The 22,999-nt window shown below is 35.7% G+C and overlaps 1 protein-coding gene across 4 annotated transcripts in view; it reads left to right on the top strand.

Annotated features, from left to right (window-relative positions):
* The window catches only part of RDX (radixin), a 102,303-nt gene that overhangs the window by 6,355 nt on the left and 72,949 nt on the right, over positions 1 to 22,999 (top strand). For all 4 annotated transcript variants that reach the window (XM_067750967.1, XM_067750966.1, XM_067750969.1 and 1 more), the window contains exons 2-3: positions 7,358 to 7,428; positions 21,619 to 21,702. In XM_067750967.1, the coding sequence (XP_067607068.1) occupies positions 7,417 to 7,428; positions 21,619 to 21,702 (96 nt within the window). In that variant the 5' untranslated portion in view covers positions 7,358 to 7,416. The remainder of the gene's footprint in view (positions 1 to 7,357; positions 7,429 to 21,618; positions 21,703 to 22,999) is intronic.

Genomic DNA, 22,999 nt, shown 5'->3' with positions numbered 1-22,999 from the left:
CGTCCAGAGCCTGTGCTCCGCAACGGGAGAGGCCACAACAGTGAGAGGCCCGTGTACTGCAAAAAAAAAAAAAAAAAGTTGAATATTTTATTTCCTTGAACAAAAGTCAGTTCTTACAAAAGCAAGCACTTAATACCTTATTTAGAACTGCATGTCACCCTTACAGGATATTAATTTACAGAGGTGACTATACCAGTATTAATGTGCACTTACAACAAGTCTTTAGAGGTAGTCTTTTTGACCTGAAAACAACAGAGGATAGAGCTTTAACTTCTTGAAAAGCTCTGGTAATTGGAATGAGCTTGTCTAAAATGATGTCAGAGGAAGGCAGAGTAGGATAGCCAAAAGAGCACAGGACTTGAATTTAGAAGGACCTCTGACTTTGTTGACTAGCCTTATTTGGGCAAGTGACTTATCTGAATCTTAATTTCCTTAATTAGAAGAACAAGGGATTGTGATACTTATCTTGGGCAGAGGGAGGAATGGCAGTTATTAGGAAGATTAGATAATGTAGGTAGAGTGGCTGAAGAGTGAGCATTCTACAAATAATTCCATTTACTACCCTTATCCTTGCTTTTGGCCTTATTTCTTTTTTGCAAAATGGAACTAAAAATTCTTGTCCTCTGCTTCACTTGTGGAGTCACATGGCATTATATAGGTAAAAGTACATTATTATTGCTATTAAATTCAGTACTTAACAGAGCTAAAAAATTTAATAAGCGTAGTTCTTTGTATATTCGAGGTTTTAAAACTGTGGGTCTGTGAACTTGAATAGTGAAAAAATTGCATCTTTATTTACACGTTTTCTTCCATTACGAATGTGGGCAGCAGTAGCAGATACTGTTTCTAATAGAAATTGCAGGTATTTTCATGATGAATAACTGTTATTGCAGATCTCAAATTGACATTTAATAGTCATTATTACTTAAAGTTTAATTATTAGATACACTGGTAGATATTGTGATTTAAAGGTTAACAAAGAAGCATATATATTACTGTATTATAAATTTGTGCTTTTTATATTTTTGATATTATAATTCAGTATGATTGATTTTTTTTTTAATGTAATATTGTGTATTTTATTTTGTGCATTTAAAAATACTTTTCTAGGAGGGGGTTCATAGGCTTTACCAGAGGGGCCCATGTTGGGGAAAATAATGATTAAGAACTTTTTTTTGTAGATGCCATTATTTTGTTAATTTGACCGCCAGAATTACCTTATTAATTCAGTTTATACTTCTCTTTGTTACCCTGCTTCCCAAACCCACAGGAAGTTGGCAGAGGACTGCAGAGAGACCACAGTTATGTTCAGAGAAGGTGTCTCAAAAGACAGAAAAATAAGTACAGTTAGGCTTGGGGAAAAGAAATTCTTAAGAGTAAAATTAGGCAGCCTGGTATAAATTATTGAAGCATCACTGTAGGCCCAGTATGGACAGACTTAACACCTGTTTTACCACCTGACAGGTGGGGAGAGTCTGTTGTGTCACTGACTAATAGAGCTCAAGGTGTTAAGCGAGGGCTGTTTTTTCCATTGTACTGCAGAAAAGAGGCTGTTTTAAGGGTCACCCTCAGAGTTAAAGGACAAAGAGAATGTTTTATGTGAATATTTCGTCTGAGAAATGTGGCACTGTGTTTAAGTACGTATTCATACGTTTTCTGGAAATGGGATATATATATGCTGGTGGCATCTCTTAATACTGCTTGCCGTGACTGTGCTTCATTGGTTCTGTGGGAGTCAGTGTGGAAAAGAGGTAGGGTAAGACCACTTTAAGAAAATTAGGAAGAGTGGGGAGGAAGGAGTAAATTTTGTTTCAATAATTATTTATTATGAGGGTAGAGGGGAGAAGAGTTGATATTTATTATACATCTTTGATATACAGCGATTTAGGTGATTATATGGTGTCATTTCTTTAGAGAAGAAAAGAAGGCACCGAAACACAGTTTTCAAGATGAACCAGTTAGAGGTACAAACTCAGGACATATATCTAGGTACCTTGGCTTTTCATGTGACATTTTATTAAATTGTCCATTCTACTACTAACAGATGCCATTTTTAAGGAAAAAAATATGCTAATACAATCAAAGGAGGACTAGAAATGTACTATTGAGGTTAAATAATATTATCGTGATATAAATATTTTTTAATGATCACTAAATTGGCTAAAAACTTAGGTTTTAACTACATTTATACACAGCTTCATCCTAAAAAATTTAAGGTAGAATTCTTATGTATGTCATGAGATCTTATGCATAAACTGATATATAGACAATTTAGTGAAATATATTTTTAAAATTCTTACCTGATTTTTAAAATTAGTAACTTAACAAAAATAAGACCCTGATTAGTATTAAGTGCTCAGTTCTGTATATCCAAATATCCTTTGTAAGGGTACCTGTTTTTTTACTTTTCACTTATCCTTATGTAAATGTTGACACAGTTTGTCCCCCTTGTTATCACATAATTTCAGCATTAATTGTGATTTTGATTTTAATCATTGGCTGTTATAATATCTTTGTACTGCTGAGAACATCTTGGTACAGATTACTTTGTTTTATATTTATTTATTTGTGGTATATTTAGGAGAGAACACTGGTCTGAAAATACACATTTTTAGAAGCTTCTTTTAGAAGTCAACCGTATCCTTATTTGCAAAGGCTTTTTGTTAGGCCCCTCACTTCCCCACAGTTCATATAGATCATTTAGTCTTGTTGGAGATTTTAAAAGCTTAATGTGTATAAACTTGGTTTTGTATATGTTGGCCTGGGATATATTTGTACTTTTCACCAGAGCACTCATATTAAACCTAAAACTTTAATGTGGATTATTTTGCTTGAAAGGTCCTTTTCTATAGAGTATAACTTGAAGTAACTCTAATATAGAAAACTAGGATAAATATTTCTTAAAGGAAAAGGAAAAAACTCTACCTTTATTTAGTTCCAGTATTTGAGTAATACAAAACTTAAGAAATTCTGCAAAACCTGACGTACATGATGCTTATTTACCTGCCTAGCTGGTCCTACTTTTGATGAGTACTCTTTCTGTAATTTGAGTGCTGTAACTTAGTTTATAGTCTGGCATCCAGTTAGTGTTCACTTTTTCCCTTTGTTCTTCCTTACCAGTGAGAGATGGCACAGGAAGGGCAGAGCAGCCAAATGGTTTAGCAAACAAGAATGATCAGTACATGAGCAAGCTCTCTTGAGTATCTGCTAACTTCTCTAGGGTGTGGCCATGGGGCCTGATATGGTAATGGGAATGCTAAATCAAGAAGGTAATGTAAAAATTGATCTAGGACAATTAAAATTCCTGGTACTGTACGCTTATAGGAGCAAACCTGAAATACCTCTATAGGGAGACATAGACAGCTCAGGGCTTGCAGGAATCCCACACTGGGGAGTGAGTGGGTTAGAGACATGAGATTTCTGTCCAAAATTACCAACTCCATAAAGAAATAAGTCATAATGAACTGGAAATAGAAAATTTTATAGTGACATAAACATTATAGGGGTAAAAGGAGGATTCAATACAAATTGTAAAATAGGAGTAAAAGTAGGATTCAGTACAAATTATAAAATAGTATAGCATTAAAGTTTTTTTTGAAAGACCAAAAGTGAATTTCTAGAAATTAAAATATATAATCACTGAAAATTTAAACTAGTGCACAGGTAAACCATTAAGAACACCTGCAGAGAATTAGTGAGTGGAGGAATGTTGAAGAGAGGTAAATAGAGGGAAAATGTGAAAGAGTAGGCATGGATTGGAGAATAAGATATCCAGTATGTATTTAATAAGAATTGCTGAATGGGAGAGACAATGGCTAATAATTTTCCAGAATTTAAGAAAAGCATGAGTCTTCAGAATAAGGACGCTTACCAAATCTTGAACAAGATAAATAAAAGCAAATCTGAAGAACACACACACACATACACACACACAAAATCTTAAAGGAAAGCAGAGAGAAAAGGCATATTACCTCAGAGAAATTAGTTAAATTGCCAGCAGACTTCTCCTCATCAGTAACAGATGCCAGAAGAAAACTAATACCTTCCAAATGCTGAAGGAGTAACAGTTACTTTAGAATTCTATATGCAATTAAATTACTACTTAATGAAAAAAGGAAATATTCATTAGATATAATAATTCTAAACCTTTTCTCAATAACATAGCCTAAAAGCATATAAATTAAAAACTGGCAATTTATAAGAAGAAATTAACATCCACAATCTGAGTTGGGAAAATTCAATACATTTTTTCTCTATTTGATTAACTAGACTAAACTTTGAGAGTAGAGAGGCTATAAACAAAACATTAAATACTTACTCTGGCTTGATCTAACTTATCAGACGCAAAACATACATTATTTTCATTTATAGCTGGGAAAATCAAAAAGAAATGAGGGCTTCCCTGGTGGCTCAGTGGTTGAGAGTCCACCTGCCGATGCAGGGGACACGTGTTCGTGCCCTGGTCCGGGAAGATCCCACATGCCGCGGAGCAGCTGGGCCCGTGAGCCATGGCCGCTGAGTCTGCACGTCCGGAGCCTGTGCTCCACAATGGGAGAGGCCACAACAGTGAGAGGCCCGTGTACCGCAAAAAAAAAAAAGAAATGAAACTGACCAAGCACAAAACATAAAGGAAATCTTAATGAATTCTTTGACTAGAGTATATAGTAAACTTAGAAATAAATAATAAAAAGACAGCATTCTGCCCCCAGGCCTCTGACCATTCTATTTGAAAATTTAAAACTTATTAGCAGTGAGTAGAAATCATAATTGGAAACTGAAACACCTAGAGCTAAACAGTAATGAAAATATATATAAAAACCTATGTGGGAAGCCACTAAAGTGATACTTAGAAAAATAGTGGAGTTTTTTTTTTTTTGGAGTTTTAAATATAAGGTATTTTTTCCCAAAATTATTCCCTCCAAAAGGAGATTTATACTTGTTTCATAGGAACTGTCTCATTGCAAGATGTTCTCTTTCTCTTGAGCATGGAAGTACTATTTAAGAAAGGCACATTGACCTGAAATGCCTTTACTACATGTCAGTTTGGAAAGCTCATGGAGCTCATCTGATAAGTGATTTAAGTGAAAAAAAGAGGCTAAGAAGTCTAGAGGAGATCTGGTTTTAAGTCACTTAAAAATAACACATCTAGTTATACTGTGGATATTAAAATATATTCCAACAATACAAATAGGAAAAAATAACGTCCTACTAATGTTTTCTATAAATGGGTAATTGTGGCTTGGGATAAAAATGTTAATTTTAGTGATAGATTCAAAAAGTACTTTATGTAATCTGGAAAATTTACTGTGATTCAGAAGTTTGATATAGATGCTCATGTCTCGTGTGTGAGGAATTTAGATTATTTTACATAATCAGATGATAATTACTTGAAAATAGTCTCACTGGCAAAATAGGGAGATCATTTCATGTTTGGAATTACCTTATGGTGGGACATTTTTAGTTTGTGACCTTAATGCATGTTATTAGAAAAAAAGATTGGAAATTACTTAGGTAAACTTTCAATTTCAGGTATTAGAATATGAGCCTCAGAGTAAAAGCCAATTAATGAGAAGAAAAATGATGAGAAAAAGGACAGAAATTAACAAAACAAAAATAAAAGAAACAAGAAGATCAACAAAACTGAAAGCTGGTTTTTAGACCAATAAATGAAGCAAACTTCTGGCAAGATTAATCAAGCAAAAGCTAAGGCAAAAATTAACAGTATTAGGAATGGAAAGGGGATCATAACTGTAGATGTAGTAGAGATATAAAAAAAATCATGAGAGAATACTATGAATAACTTTATAGAAATATGTCACCAAAACTTGCGGAAAAAGCAGATTTGACTGTGGGGTGTAGGGATTTAAGCCATGTTTTAGCCATGTTGTATTTGAGGTATCATTTAGGTATTGAGCAAGCCAAGTTAGCCAAGCAAGTCTGGAGATACAGATTTGGGAGTTACTAGTTTATAAATGATGTAAAAGGTTGGTTTTTGAGGCTGTTTTAAGACCTGAGATGAATTTGATAGTAGGGGTGAAAAGAGGATTTAGAAGTGGAAGATAGGACTGAAGTACAGGTAGGTTCATGAAGGTAGGTGATTGTAGGTAGGGAATATTTATCTATCATTTCCTAGCTAAGAGTTAGGAAATGAGGAATTTAATACTTCTAACTGAATTTCATAGCCCATTGTATTAGATGAGAAATTTCTCTTGATGCAGTTCCCTGTATGGGGAGAGGTTCATTGACATGTGATTGGCTAAAATTTAGAGAAACGACCTTACTTTGATCCTTTGTTTTTATTTCAATTTGGAGAATTTTCAGTTTTATTAATAATAGTATCTTAAAAAGCAATTGATAATATATTTTTAAAATACAAAAGTAATTCTATATTAATTTAGTTGATAGTGTAATGAATAAAATTTCTTGGCAAAGATATTACTTATATAAGCTGATTTTCAGGTAATTAATATATTTCTTACTATAGGTTTTCAAATTGGAATGATAATCATTTTTTTCTGGACAACTAAATGGTTAAAAATGTTACATCTTTTGGTAGGTTTGTAGGGGGAAAATCCAATTTTGTTAGATGTTTGTGAGAACATTTACCCTGAAATAGTCCATTGTTTTTCCTGGATTAAGATTTACTTCTTTTGCCTGAGCGTGAGAATATATAATTTAACATTGGTCTTCAGGACAATTCTGTATTTCCGTGAAGACCATTAGCTTGCTGATGAGTAGCATGCAGATTACTAGTGTGCAGACTATGGCTGTTTTATCTACCTTAGGTGAAAAAGTTACTCTTAATGTTATTTGTCTCTACTTGGACTTTTAAATTTTCAAGGAGGAAAAATAATTTTCTTTAAAAAGTTATCTTTTTGTAGTTTACATTAATCAGTATTTACTTTTTTGTCTTTGGCAGTACAGAAGAAAGGTTGAGAAGTGTTCCTGAATTCATTTCTTTAGAATCTGAATCTATCTGTTCTCTTCTTTGCCGTCCCTCTTCTCTACCAGTCTGGGTATAGGGGCAAACTTGACTCAGAAAGAGAAAGCATTTGGCCCTTAGTAATCTTTCCTTTGCTATGTGTTGTCTGTAATTAAATTAAAACTTTTAGTTGATGATTGAGATGCTTTATACTATGTTATTTGAGATGTGTGCTGTTTTAAATCACAGATATAAGTACTTTAAAAGAATGTGAATAATAGAAGACATTGAAAATTAGAATAAAATGAGCTCCATGTTAATTGTAACATTTTAAAATGTTAGTTTAAAGTTTTCTTTATACAAATTATATTGTTAAGCAAAAATATTACTATATAAAAAGATAATAGATCAATTATGCTTTCTTTTCTTTAACAGAAGAACAGAATTCATAAAAGTGAAGAATTTTTAAGGAGGGTGACAAAAAGAGAAGGAAAATGCCGAAACCAGTAAGTGTATTTTATTACTTCTGACACTGCTTACTTAATAAAATATCAGTGGCATTAAGGTCCTTTCGAAACAAGGCAAAGTATTATGGTAGAGTTTTGGGGGCAAAAAAAAGCACTGATATTACTGTTGTTTGCTTTAGATTAATGTGGCTAGAGTATGGTGTTATGTGGGCCAGTGATGAAGAGGTTTAGGTGACACTGTAATTAAGATTACTACAGGTTGTGGGGTCAAACTTAGTTCTTATCCTTGCCCTGCCACTTAACCTGACTGACCTTTGTTAGATTAGTTCAATCTCTCCAATTCTTAATTTCTTCACATATAAAATGGAGATATAATTAGTTACTTACTGGAGAGTCTGGTGAGGATTAGAAGATCCTGGTACATATACATTCAGTGCTTAGTAAAAAGTAACTTAGTGTTAAACAGGAGAAAATAATGAGAGGTCAGAAGGATCCATGCAGTATTAATTTTCTCATAATTCTAGCTTTGATGCTAGTGATACCAGTGCTGATATTATATATAGTCCTAGATTTTTGATTTAATGGTATATATGTGATCATTTTATTAAGTTTTATAATTATATAATTTGTGACTAAGGTTTATTCTTTTATCTTATGATAAATGTACTTTTCTTCATCTAACAAAATCGGGGATTTTTTTTCAAGAATTTTTCGGCCAGTTATCTTTTTAAGAAAATCATTGGTTGTGGTTATTTGAATTTTCTGGCATGAATGTCACTTTCGAATTACTTTTAAACATTTAGCAGGTAAAAAAGTGCATTGTTGGAGGGAGAGAAGAATAAAAGGAAGTGAAAGGCATAATCAATACAAAGCAAGAATTAAATTTTTCTATTTGCAGATGACATAATTATGTAAATAACCTGGAATTTACAAAACAACTATTAGAACTAATAACAGAATTTAGCAAGACTGTTGGACATAAGGTTATATTTTTAAAAAATCAGTTTTCTGTTTTATATACTAGCAGCAAAATTCAAAAAATGAAATAATTCCATTTGTAATAGCATCGAAAACATAAAGTATTTAGGAATAACTTTACAGAGGCTGTACAAGATCTCTATGCCGAAAACTTATAAGTACTTAAAAAGACCAAAATATATACAAAAATAAACGTTGGTCATAGATATGTCTAGAAAATATTACTACAATGTCTGTTGTCCCCAAATATATTGATAGATTGAATGTAATTCTAATCAGTTGAATCCCTTTGGTTAAAATTGACTAGCTGATTATAAAATGTTTATGGAAGAGCCAAAACTTATGTGGAATAGCTAAAGCAATAGCTAGTGGGAAGCAGCCGCATAGCACAGGGAGATCAGCTCGGTGCTTTGTGACCACCTAGAGGCGTGGGATAGGGAGGGTGGGAGGGAGACGCAAGAGGGAGGGGATATGGGGATATATTTATACATATACCTGATTCACTTTGTTGTACAGCAGAAACTAAGAAAGCATTGTAAAGCAATTATACTCTAATAAAGATGTTAAAAAAAAAAAGAAAAGGGTGGGGCTTCCCTGATGGCACAGTGGTTAGAAGTCCGCCTGCCAGTGCGGGGACACAGGTTTGAGCCCTAGTCCGAGAAGATCCCCCATGCCGCGGAGGAACCAAGCCGATGCGTGACAACTACTGAGCCTGAGCTCTAGAGCCTGTGAGCCACAACTACTGAAGCCCGCGTGCCTAGAGCCCGTGCTCCACAACAAGAGAGACCACCACAGTGAGAGGCCCTCACACTGCAACGAAGAGTAGCCCCCACTCACTGCAGCCAGAGAAAAGACCTCACGCAGCAACAAAGACCCAGCACAGCCAAAAATAAATAAATAAATTTATTTAAAAAATAAATAAAAAAAAAAAAACAAGGGTGGAGCACTTATACTCCTGGATTTCAACACTTATTTTCAGGCAACAAAAATAAGACAGTGTGGCATTAAAATATTAGATAATAGGATCAGTGGAACAAATATACATCTCCACACACAAGGTTGTCACACAATTCAATGGGGAAATTAAATTCTTTTCAAGAAATGATGTTGGAACAAAGAGTTATCCATACAGAAAAATACGAATCTTGACTCTTATATCACAGTTTACACAAACAACTAACTCTGAATGGATCACAGGCCTAAATTAACAGGCCCAAACTATAAAACTTCTAGAAGAAAATAGAAAACATTTTTGCAGTCATGGTGTAGGCAAAGATTTCTTTGATGGTACACAGAAAGTTTGAAGCATTAAAAAAAAAATTGAACATCAAAATTAAAAAGTTTGCTATTTGGAGAAAGGAGCCCACGTTTCCGTAGAGCAGGAACTCCTGGCTCGGGGTCTCGTCCCTCTGCCGTCACGGAACTGCCCCGGAGCCTGGGGGGAGGCGGCCTCCCTGAGGCTGCCAGCTCTGGAGGGGCCCCGGTGGCCGAAGCCACGACAGTCGTGGGGACCGCGGGCAGGCCATGTGTATGAAAGTCTCTTGGTGCTGCAGCCAGGAGTCAGTGCTGTGCCTCTGAGGTGGGAGAGCCAACGTTAGGACACTGGTCCACAGGAGACCTCCCAGCTCCACGTAATTTCACACAGCGAAAATCTCCCAGAGATCTCCATCTCAACACCAACACCCAGCTTCACTCAATGACCAGCAAGCTACAGTGCTGGACACCCTATGCCAAACAACTAGCAAGACAGGAACACAGCCCCATCCATTAGCAGAGAGGCTGCCTAAAATCATAATAAGGCCACAGACACCCCAAATCACACCACCAGACGTGGAGCTGCCCACCAGAAAGACAAGATCCAGCCTCATCCACGAGAACACAGGCACTAGTCCCCTCCACCAGGAAGCCTACACAACCCACTGAACCAACTTTAGCCACTGGGGACAGACACCAAAAACAACGGGAACTACGAACCTACAGCCTGCAAAAAGGAGACCCCAAACACAGTAAGATAAGCAAAATGAGAAGACAGAAAAACACAGCAGATGAAGGAGCAAGATAAAAACCCACCAGACCTAACAAATGAAGAGGAAATAGGCAATCTACCTGAAAACGAATTCAGAATAATTATAGTAAAGATGATCCAAAATCTTGGAAATAGAATAGAGAAAATGCAAGAAACATTTAACAAGGACCTAGAAGAAGTAACGATGAAACAAGCAACGATGAACAACACAATAAATAAAATTAAAAATACTCTAGAAGGGATCAATAGCAGAATAACTGAGGCAGAAGAGCGGATAAGTGACCTGGAAGATAAAATAGTGGAAATAACGACTGCAGAGCAGAATAAAGAAAAAAGAATGAAAAGAACTGAAGACAGTCTCAGAGACCTCTGGGACAACATTAAACGTACCAACATTCGAATTATAAGGGTTACAGAAGAAGAGAAAAAGAAAGGGACTGAGAAAATATTTGAAGAGATTATAGTTGAAAACTTCGCTAATATGGGAAAGGAAATAGTTAAGTCCAGGAAGCACAGAGAGTCCCATACAGGATAACTCCAAGGAGAAACACGGTAAGACACATATTAATCAAACTGTCAAAAATTAAATACAAAGAAAACGTATTAAAAGCAGCAAGGGAAAACCAACAAATAACACACAAGGGAATCTCCATAAGGTTAACAGCTGATCTTTCAGCAGAAACTCTGCAAGCCAGAAGGGACTGGCAAGACATATTTAAAGTGATGAAGGAGAAAAACCTACGACCAAGATTACTCTACCCAGCAAGGATCTCATTCAGATTTGATGGAGAAATTAAAACCTTTACAGACAAGCAAAAGCTGAGAGAGTTCAGCACCACCAAACCGGCATTACAACAAATGCTAAAGGATCTTCTCTAGGCAAGAAACACAAGAGAAGGAAAACACCTACAATAACAAACCCAAAACAATTAAGAAAATGGGAATAGGAACATACATATCGATAATTACCTTAAATGTAAATGGATTAAAGGCTCCCACCAAAAGACACAGACTGGCTGAATGGATACAAAAATAAGACGCATATATATGTTGTCTACAAGAGACCCACTTCAGACCTAGAGACACATACAGATTGAAATTAAGGGGATGGAAAAAGATATTCCATGCAAATGGAAACCAAAAGAAAGCTGGAGTAGCAATTCTCATATCAGACAACATAGACTTTAAAATAAAGACTATTAGAAGAGACAAAGAAGGACACTACATAATGATCAAGGGGTCGACCCAAGAAGAAGATATAAAAATTGTAAATATTTATGCACCCAACATAGGAGCACCTCAATACATAAGACAAATACTAACAGCCATAAAAGGGGAAATCGACAGTAACACATTCATAGTAGGGGACTTTAACACCCCACTTTCACCAATGGACAGATCATCCAAAATGAAAGTAAATAAGGAAACACAAACTTTAAATGATACATTAAACAAGATGGACTTAATTGATATTTATAGGATATTCCATCAAAAAAACAACAGAATACACATTTTTCTCAAGTGCTCATAGAACATTCTCCAGGATAGATCATATCTTGGGTCACAAATCAAGCCTTGTTAAACTTAAGAAAATTGAAATCGTATCAAGTATCTTTTCTGACCACAACGCTTTGAGACTAGATATCAATTACAGGAAAAGATCTGTAAAAAATACAAACACATGGAGGCTAAACAACACACTACTTAATAATGAAGTGATCACTGAAGAAATCAAAGAGGAAATCAAAAAATAACTAGAAACAAATGACAATGGAGACATGACGACCCAAAACCTATGGGATGCAGCAAAAGCAGTTCTAAGAGGGAAGTTTATAACAATACAATCCTACCTTAAGAAACAGGAAACATCTCAAATAAACAACCTAACCTTGCACCTAAAGCCGTTAGAGAAAGAAGAACCAAGGAACCCCAAAGGTAGCAGAAGGAAGGAAATCATAAAGATTACATCAGAAATAAATGAAGGAAACGATAGCAAAGATCAGTAAAACTAAAAGCTGGTTCTTTGAGAAGATAAACAAATTGATAAACCATTAGCCAGACTCATCAAGAAAAAAAGGGAGAAGACTCAAATCAATAGAATTAGAAATGAAAAAGGAGAAGTAACAACTGACACTGCAGAAATACAAAAGATTGTGAGAGATTACTACAACCAACTCTATGCCAATAAAATGGACAGCCTGGAAGAAATGGACAAATTCTTAGAAATGCACAACCTGCCAAGACTGAATCAGGAAGAAATAGAAAATATGAACAGACCAATCACAAGCAGTGAAATTGAAACTGTGATTAAAAATCTTCCAAGAAACAGAAGCCCAGGACCAGATGGCTTCACAGGCGAATTCTATCAAACATTTAGAGAAGAGTTAACACCTATCCTTCTCAAACTCTTCCAAAATATAGCAGAGGGAGGAACACTCCCAAACTCATTCTACGAGGCCACCATCAATCACCCTGATACCAAAACCAGGCAAGGATGTCACAAAGAAAGAAAACTACAGGCCAATATCACTGATGAACATAGATGCAAAAATCCTTAACAAAATACTAGCAAACAGAATCCAACAGCACATTTAGAGGATCATACATCATGATCAAGTGGTGTTTATTTAAGGAATGCGAGGATTCTTCAATATACGCAAATCAATCAATGTGATACACCATATTAACAAATTGAAGGAGAAAAACCATATGGTCATCTCAGTAGATGGAGAGAAAGCTTTCGACAAAATTCAGCACCAATTTATGATAAAAACTCTCCAGAAATTAGGCATAGAGGGAACTTCCCTCAACATAATAAAGGCCATATATGACAAACCGACAGCCAACATCATCCTCAATGGTGAAAAACTGAAAGCATTTCCACTAAGATGAGGAATAGACAAGGTTGCCCACTCTTATTCAACATAGTTTTGGAAGTTTTAGCCACAGCAATCAGAGAAGAAAAGGAAATAAAAGGAATCCAAATTGGAAAAGAAGAAGTAAAGCTGTCACTGTTTGCAGATGACATGATACTATACATAGAGAATCCTAAAGATGCTACCAGAAAACTACTAGAGCTAATCAGTGAATTTGGTAAAGTAGCAGGATACAAAATTAATGCACAGAAGTCTCTGGCATTCCTATACACTAATGATGAAAAACCTGAAAGTGAAATCAAGAAAACACTCCCATTTACCATTGCAACAAAAAGCATAAAATACCTAGGAATAAACCTACCTAAGTAGACAAAAGACCTGTATGCAGAAAATTATGACACTGATGAAAGAAATTAAAGATGATACAAATAGATGGAGAGATATACCATGTTCTTGGATTGGAAGAATCAACATTGTGAAAATGACTCTACTACCCAAAGCAATCTAAAGATTCAATGCAGTCCCTATCAAACTACCACTGGCGTTTTTCGCAGAACTAGAACAGAAAATTTCACAATTCGTATGGAAACCCAAAGACCCCGAATAGCCAAAGCAATCTTGAGAACGAAAAACGGACCTGGAGAAATCAGGCTCCCTGACTTCAGACTATAGTACAAAGCTATAGTAATCAAGACAGTATGGTACTGGCACAGAAACAGAAATATAGATCAGTGGAACAGGATAGAAAGCCCAGAGATAAACCCATGCACATATGGTCACCTTGTCTTTGATAAAGGAGGCAGGAATGTACAGTGTACAAAGGACAGCCTCTTCAATAAGTGGTGCTGGGAAAACTGGATAGCTACATGTAAAAGAATGAGATTAGAACACTCCCTAACACCATACACAAAAATCAGCTCAAAATGGATTAAAGACCTAAATGTAAGGCCAGAAACTATCAAACTCTTAGAGGAAAACATAGGCAGAACACTCTATGACATAGATCACAGCAAGATCCTTTTTGACCCACCTCCTCCTAGAGAAATGGAAATAAAAACAAAAGGGACCTAATGAAACTTCAAAGCTTTTGCACAGCAAAGGAAACCATAAACAAGACAAAAAGACAACCCTCAGAATGGGAGAAAATATTTGCAAATGAAGCAACTGACAAAAGATTAATCTCCGAAATTTACAAGCAGCTCATTCAGCTCAATAACAAAAAAACAAACAACCCAATCCAAAAATGGACAGAAGACCTAAGTAGACATTTCTCCAAAGAAGATATACAGACTGCCAACAAACACATGAAAGAATGCTCAACATCATTAATCATTAGAGAAATGCAAATCAAAACTACAATGAGATATCATCTCCCACCGGTCAGAATGGCCATCATCAAAAAATCTACAAACAATAAATGCTGGAGAGGGTGTGGAGAAAAGGGAACACTCTTGCACTGCTGGTGGGAATATGAATTGGTACAGCCACTATGGGGAACAGTATGGAGGTTCCTTAAAAAACTACAAATAGAACTACCATATGACCCAGCAATCCCACTACTGGGCATATACCCTGAGAAAACCATAATTCAGAAAGAGTCATGTACCAAAATGTTCATTGCAGCTCTATTTACAATAGCCAGGAGATGGAAACAACCTAAGTGCCCATCATCGGATGAATGGATAAAGTAGATGTGTCACATATATACAATGGAATATTACTCAGCCATAAAAAGAAATGAAATTGAGTTTTTTGTAGTGAGGTGGATGGACCTAGAGTCTGTCATACAGAGTGAAGTAAGTCAGAAAGAGAAAGACAAATACTGTATGCCAACACACATATATATATATGGAATCTAAGAAAAAGAAAATGTCATGAAGAACCTAGGGGTAAGACAGGAATAAAGACAGACCTACTAGAGAATGGACTTGAGGATATGGGGAGGGCGATGGATAAGCTATGACAAAGTGAGAGAGTGGCATGGACATTCATACACTACGAAACGTAAAATGGATAGCTAGTGGGAAGCAGCCGCATAGCACAGGGAGATCAGCTCGGTGCTTTGTTACTACCTAGAGGGGTGGGATAGGGAGGGTGGGAGGGAGGGAGACGCAAGAGGGAAGAGATATGGGAACATATGTATATGTATAACTGATTCACTTTGTTATAAAGCAGAAACTAACACACCATTGTAAAGCAATTATACTCCAATAAAGATGTTAAAAAAAATTATACCTCATTTAAGCCATTGAACCTAAAAAAATTAAAAAAATAAAATGGGTTAATCAAAAAAAATTTGCCATTTGAAAGACAACAATAAGAAAGTAAAAAGGCAAGGCAGATTGGGGGAAAATAATTGCAGTATGGCATTCTTTTAGAACTCAATAAGACAACCCAATTTTGAAAAAGTGGACAAAAACTTTGAACATCTACTTCACAAAAGAAAATATATTAATAGCGAATAAGTAGTTGAAAATATCCTCAATATCTTTGGTTATCAGGGAAACATAAATTAAAAATACAGTGAGATTCCACTTTATATTTACCAGAGGAGCTATAATTAGACTGATAATACCTTGGCTGTAAGGATGTGGATCAACTAGAACTCTTATTTCTGATAGGAATGTGAAAGTTAAAAGTAGTTTGGAAAACTGTCTGAATAATTGAGTGGAGAACACTTATTTTTCCTAAGAGTAAGGATTAAAAATTATATATAAGGCTTCCCTGGTGGCGCAGTGGTTAGGAATCCGCCTGCCAACGCAGGGGACACAGGTTCGAGCCCTGGTCCAGGAAGATCCCACGTGCCGCGGAGTAGCTAAGCCCTTAGCCACAACTGCTGAGCCTTTGCTCTAGAGCCCGTAACTACTGAAGCATGCTCACTATTTATGACTAGGCTGAAAAGTGGCCTTATGTCTGTCTCTTCTGTTCATGTTCTGTTGGTGAGACCTTAGTCACATAGCCATACCTAATTGCAAGAGACATTGAGAAATGTTCTTGTAGCTCAGTAGCCATGTCAAACGGTAATTCTGTTAGATTTTGGTGGTCAAACAGCAAGTAGTCTCTGCTACAATCATGGTTAGTTTTAAGGAGAAAAATCATATAATAAATTCAGAGCAGTTGCTAAAATTGAACAACTATTCATGATTTAAAAGTAAAAACCAATACTTCTTAAGCTAAGTATCGAAGAAAACCTATAACAAAAGTAATTCTTAATTTGCTTAACAGTGGAAGCTTTTCTTTTAAGATCGGGGACAAGACAAAATGTACACACTCTCACTGCTGCTGTTCAACATTGAACAGAAAGCCTGTGCAGAAAAATTAAAAACTCTAGTACTGGAAAGGAAGAAACACTTTGAAGATGTTAAGGTATTTATTTATATCGGGTTGGCAAATTATGGCCCATAGGCCAAAGCCAGCCCACCACTTGTTTTTGTACAACCTTCAAGCTAAGAATGATTCTTACATTTTCAATGGTTGAAAAAAAAATCAAAAGAATAGTAATATTTCATGACTTGAAAATTATATGAAATTCAAATTTCAATGTCTATAAAGTTTTGTTGGAACACAGTATGCTCATTGTTAATTATCTATAACTGCTTTTCTGCTATAGCAGGAGAATTGAGTAGATGCAGCAGACAGTATGGTCTGCAAAGCCTGAAATATTCACTATTTGTACCTTTACAGAAAAAGTTTTCTGACACCTGGTTTATATAGATACAAGAATTTACATTTTAACAGTTGGCAAGGGAGCTGATAAAAGGATCAATATAAAAATCAATTGCATTTCTACAGAAGTAAAACCAGAAAAAATTTTGGAAAGATACTTCATCATATTTATGACCCTGTGTTTGAAACGCTTTAAGCTAGATGAGTTTCAGTAGTTGGAATTCTTTGGATTTTAGAAAGGTGAATATACAATGTATTATGTGCATAAGTAGTGTTATGAAATTTCCATCAAGGTCTGTTGCATCACATCAGTATTTCTATAGATTGGTGTGTGAATATCCATTTGAAGTGGGATAAATTAATTCACCAGGTGGACTTATTTCAATTGCTTTTGCTAGAAATTAGCTAATAAACTAGAGTTTTCAATGCATTTAGGATATCTTGGGATTATGAACCTATAATTATAATAGCTATAAAACCATAGGAGAAAGATATCTTAAATGATTAATATGATTTTTCTGGAGGAAATTATAAACATTTTTTAAAAAGATCTTAAAGAAGACCTAAATCAATGCATAGAAAGAACCATACACTTGGATAGTAAGAGTCAATATTGAAAAGATGTCATTTTTTACCCCAAGAGGCTGATGAATTTAGTGTAGTTCCAATTTAAATCATAATGTGGTGTTTTGAAAAATTTATAATTATATGTGGAGTCAAGAGCAAGAACAAAGAGACAAGAATAGCCAAAACAGTTCTGAAAATAATAAGGGATGACTTGCCATACCAGATATCAAGACTTATTTAAAGATACAGTAATTCAGACAATATGGTATTGGCAGAATAGTTCAATTGAACAGTACAACAGAATAGCACAAAATAAGACCCATACCTATGGACATTAGATTTGTGACAGTGCAGTCTTTGGAGAGTGAATGAAGTAATCAATATACATCATGTTTGGATGTTTAAAATCACTGTATTATTATCCCTCTGGGGATTAGGAAATGAAATTGGATTTCTACCTTAAGTCATAAGCAAAAATCATTGAAGACAAACTATGAAAAACAAAACTTTGATAGGAAATATAAGAATATCTTTATGACTCCAGACTAGGGAAGGATTTCTTTGCTTTTTTTAAAAAAAATTTTATATTGGGGTATAGTTGATTTACAGTGTTGTGTTAAAAATTTTCTTAAATATGGCAAAAAATTGATATCTACATGTAAAACATTGATAAATTCAACATTAAAATTTTAAAAATGTTTATCATAGAGAGGGACTCTTCATAAAATAGAAGGGCAAGGTACAAACTAGTAGGTTTCTTTGTAATGCAAGTAACTGACAAAGGATTAATATCTAGAATATATAAAGATCTCCCACATATGAGTAAGAAAAAGACAACCCAATAGAAAATAAGCAATACATGTGAACAGACATTGTGAAAGATGGGGAGACAGAGTGGTCAATAAGCATATTATATTACTTTTCTATTGCTCTATAACAAATTATCACAAATTTGGTAGCTTGAAACAACACACATCTATTATCTCACAGTTTTATACGCTAGAAATATGGGATGGTATGAATGGGTTCTCTGCTCAGGGTCTCACTACCCTGAAGTCAAGGTGTAGCTCAACTGCATTCTCATCTGAAGTTTGGGGTTCTCTTTCAAGCTCATTCCTATCATTGGCACAATCCATTGCCTTGCAGAATGATCTATCCTTCTTTACTGGTGAATGAAGTCCCCATTTTCTTGCTAGCTGTTGGCCAGGGGTCTCTCTTAGTCCTAGAGTGTGGTGTGTGTGACAAGTCCTTTGCTCATGCCCCCTCCAATTCAGCAGTGGAGAACCTCTTTAATGTCAAAGTCCTCTCACACTTTAAATCTCTCTGACTTCTGCACCCAGTCAGAGAAAACTCTTTGCTTTTAAAGGAATCATGTGATTATCTCAGGCCCACCCACAATGATTTTCCTATCTTAAGGTCAACTGATTAGTAACCTTAAGTACATCTGCAAAATCCCTTTTGTCTTGTAATGTTAACATAATCATGGGAGTAAGGTGGGGGTGGGGGCGAGGAGATCATGGGGGCTGTCTTAAAATTCTGCATATCACACATAAGAAAAAGTTCCCAACTTCATTAGGGATCAAGAACCTGCATATTAACACCATATTGAGATACCATTTTGTACCCACTAGATTGTTAAACATTAAAAAATCCGATTATATCCACTATTAGTGAAAATATAGAGCGGCAGGAATTATTATTTATGGGAGTGTAAATTGATGCAATCATGTTGGAAGACAATTCAGCATTACATTGTAAAGTTGAAGCTATGCATACTTTATCACCCAGGAATTCTGAGTTATACTTCTAGAGAAACTCAGACACATGCACTAGGAGACATGTAGAAGAATGTTCATAGCAGTATTGTTCTTAATAACCAAAAAATTGGAAACAATTTAATGTCAATCGATAGGAAAATGGTAAATGAATTACTGTCTAGTCACATAAAGATGAATGAATTGCAACTACTCACAAAAACATCAGTGAATCTTAGAAATATAATTGTGAAAAGGCAAACTATAGTGTAGAAAAATTTTTGTTTAAACCTTTTATTGAAATAGAATATACATATGCAAAAGACTATATGTGTGTAGTTGATGAATTTTCATAAAATATATATATGTAATCATTGCCCACATCAAGAAGGACTTTATTAGCAAGTATTATACAATTTTAATACAGCTATGCAGCTAAAAATCAAAAACTAAACAATATTTTACATATAGATACCTACATTTGTGACAGAACTATTGTTTTTTAAAAAGCTAAGGGGATGACAAACACAAAATTTAGGTTAGTACTTACCTGTGGGCATTGGGGTCAGGGAATTCACAAAGAAGAAATACACTGGTGACATTTTTTGTCATTTCTAGTTTTTAAGTTGAATGGTAGATTTATGGGTAAAGGAGAACCTTTTCTTTGTTCAAAATGTTCTGACACCAAAAATGAAAACATTTTCTTTATTCAGAATGTTCTGATACCAAATGTGTGGGTTTTCCATACCCAGCAGTTCTCCAATTCTATGTGGATACCAGTTGTGTGTCCTGCAATTTAATTTGTTCTGACACAACTACCCAGAATTAGCGCAGACCCACCGGACTGCTCTGGACTTCTGAAGCAAATCACAGGTAGTGCAAGTGACTCACACTTCTGTCTAACTTGGCTAACTTTTGGGGATTCCCACGATCCCCTCTTCAGATTCTATAATTTGCTATATATAACAGCTCACAGAACTCAGGGAAACACTTTACTTACTATTACTAGTTAATATGAAGGGTACTATAAAGGATACAAATGAAACAGATGAAGAAGGTGAGGTCCAGAAGGGTCCCGAGTGAAGGAGTTTCTGTCTTTGTGGAGTTTGCAGTGCACCACCCTCTCAGCAGGAAGAAGCAGGGAAGCTCTCTGAACCCTTTCGTTTAGGGTTTTATGGAGGTTCCATTTCATAGGTGTGATTGATTAAATCATTGGACATTGATGATCAGCTCATTCCCCAGCCTTTCCCCTCCTGGGCAGTCAGGGTGGGTGTCTAAAAGGTTCAATCCTCTAATCATGTGATTGGTTTCTCTGGCTACCAGCCTCCATTCTGAAGCTATTAGGGCCTGTCTGGAGTCACCTCATTAACATAAACTCTATTATGGTTGAAAGGAGCTTATTATGAATAACAAAAGATCCTCCTCTCACATCTATCACTCAGGAAATTCCAGCGATTTTAGGAGCTCTGCCAGGAACCGGGATGAAGACCAAATATATATTTATTGTTATGTTACAGTGGGTTTTATTTTGTTATGCTTCATTGTCTATATATGTTACAAGTATTTTATGTGTATTAATATTTCCTAAAGGATTATTTTAAAGAAGGAGCTCTATAAGATTTTTTTGATTAGAGAAGGTATTTCAGATAAAAGTACATGTGTGGAGGTACATGTGGTTGTTAGCATGAGTAAAATGTAAGGGGAAATAAGTCTGATTTAGAGTTCTAATAGTGTGAGTTAAAAAGATAGGTTTTTACCATATCATGGTGAATTCTAGGTGAAGACGCTATTCTGGAGTAAAAATTATTTTGGTTAAGGCATGTTACGTTTTTGGTGAGATATCCAACTAGAAAGGTATTTACACCCAAAAATTGGAATTTAAAAAAGTTTAGCAAATAAAAGGCAATAGATGTATGGTTTTTATAAAGTGAAGAATAATACATTTGCAGTTTAAATAAAACTAAATATTTGATTTTTATATTGAAAGAAATAGGGAATAGTGAATGACATTCAAAGAATTTGGAGTTATATCTCTGCCCTGCCATTTGATATCCATGTGTCCTTGGGCAAATGATGGAAACTTTTCTGTAGAAATGAACTTTTCTATAGAAATGCACATATCTCCTAGTATTGTTGCAGAGGCTAAATAAGAAAATGAAAAGCGCAGGTCCTCGTGCCTACTGTATGTTTTCAATAAATCAAAAACAAATATAAATAAATCAAACTATCACTTTAATAAAGAAAATATTAGGTACATTATAGAGTTGCTTTTTACTGCCTACATATGATACCACTTTATTTTATAAATCAGATAAAAGTATTTTCTCTTTTCTACTGATTTTCCCTTTGTTTTTTATTGCAGATCAATGTAAGAGTAACAACAATGGATGCTGAGCTGGAATTTGCCATTCAGCCCAACACAACTGGCAAACAGCTTTTTGACCAGGTATCATTTACCAAATAAAGTATGTAATTTTGACACCATAGTGTGGATGCTACTGCATACTTCTTTCTGTGTTTTTTTACCTTAACTTATAATGCAACAATGTAGCACTTGGAATATTTCACAGTACCTGTTCAAATGTCTTGAACAACTGTAGGGGATAGTTTTTCTCATTCCTAGATTTTGAGAGATAGGACTTTTTAAAAATAATTATTAGCAGGTATTTATTTAACATCTGTTATGCAAATCATTGTAACGAGGACTAAAAGGAATTCAGAGATATTCTCCAGGGCTTCCCTGGTGGCACAGTGGTTGAGAGTCTGCCTGCCGATGCAGGGGACACGGGTTCGTGCCCCGGTCCGGGAAGATCCCACATGCTGCGGAGCGGCTGGGCCCGTGAGCCATGGCCGCTGAGCCTGCGCGTCCGAAGCCTGTGCTCCGCAACGGGAGAGGCCACAACAGTGAGAGACCCGCGTACCGCAAATAAAAGAAGAAAAAAAAAAAAAGATATTCTCCATAGTCCGTGAGTGGAATAGGTGGAGATCCTAGACAGCGGGTGTAACCAAGCAATGGGCTTGTGTTCCCGCAGCACAGAAAGCCAAACTCTTGAAAGTGAGAGTTTGCAGCAAAGTAAGGGTTTATTTCAGGGCCACCAAGCAAGGGAGTGGGAGACAAGTCTCAGATCCACTCCAACCTGGTCTTTGAGTTAGAGGGTTTTTTTAAAAGGGAAAGAACAAAGAAGCTGGGGTTAATCATCATCTTGTGACATTTTCTGTGACATTTCTTAATCGTAGAAGAAAGGATGTCTCTGGTTTATGATTTGCTAGCCAGGTGGTCCATGACTTGGTGGTCTGTTAGCTTATCTTGCCCTGGAGAAGTAAGCTGTACATTAATGATGATATCTGATGATACAACAGCAATTTTAGTACATTAATGATATCAACAACAGCAGTTTTGGTCATCTGACTCTGATTATTAGTGTTCATTTAGCACAGGATTAAGGTCAGAAGGGACAAGAAAGGGAATAAAGTTGGATAGAGAGGTTAATCCTAAACTCGGTTTTAGGGGAACTTGGTTTCAAGGGGATGGCAGGAGCAAAGGCACAGGCTATAAACAGGCACCTGACAGCAGTTTGATGTTGTCGGCTCATAATACGCTAGCCTGGAGTTAGAACGTGTTAAAGAACTTGGACTACTGATATTGTCTTTTTTTTTCTCACTCTTGAGAGCACATTTGAGCCACCTTGGGGAGCTTTCAAGAGGAAAAAAGAAAAGCAATGCTTGGAAACCACCTCTAGAGA

Source organism: Pseudorca crassidens, chromosome 9, assembly GCF_039906515.1.
Source record: "Pseudorca crassidens isolate mPseCra1 chromosome 9, mPseCra1.hap1, whole genome shotgun sequence".
Lineage (NCBI taxonomy): Eukaryota > Metazoa > Chordata > Mammalia > Artiodactyla > Delphinidae > Pseudorca > Pseudorca crassidens.
Note: the sequence above shows the minus strand (reverse complement) of the source record. Positions and strands in the feature narration are given on the sequence as shown.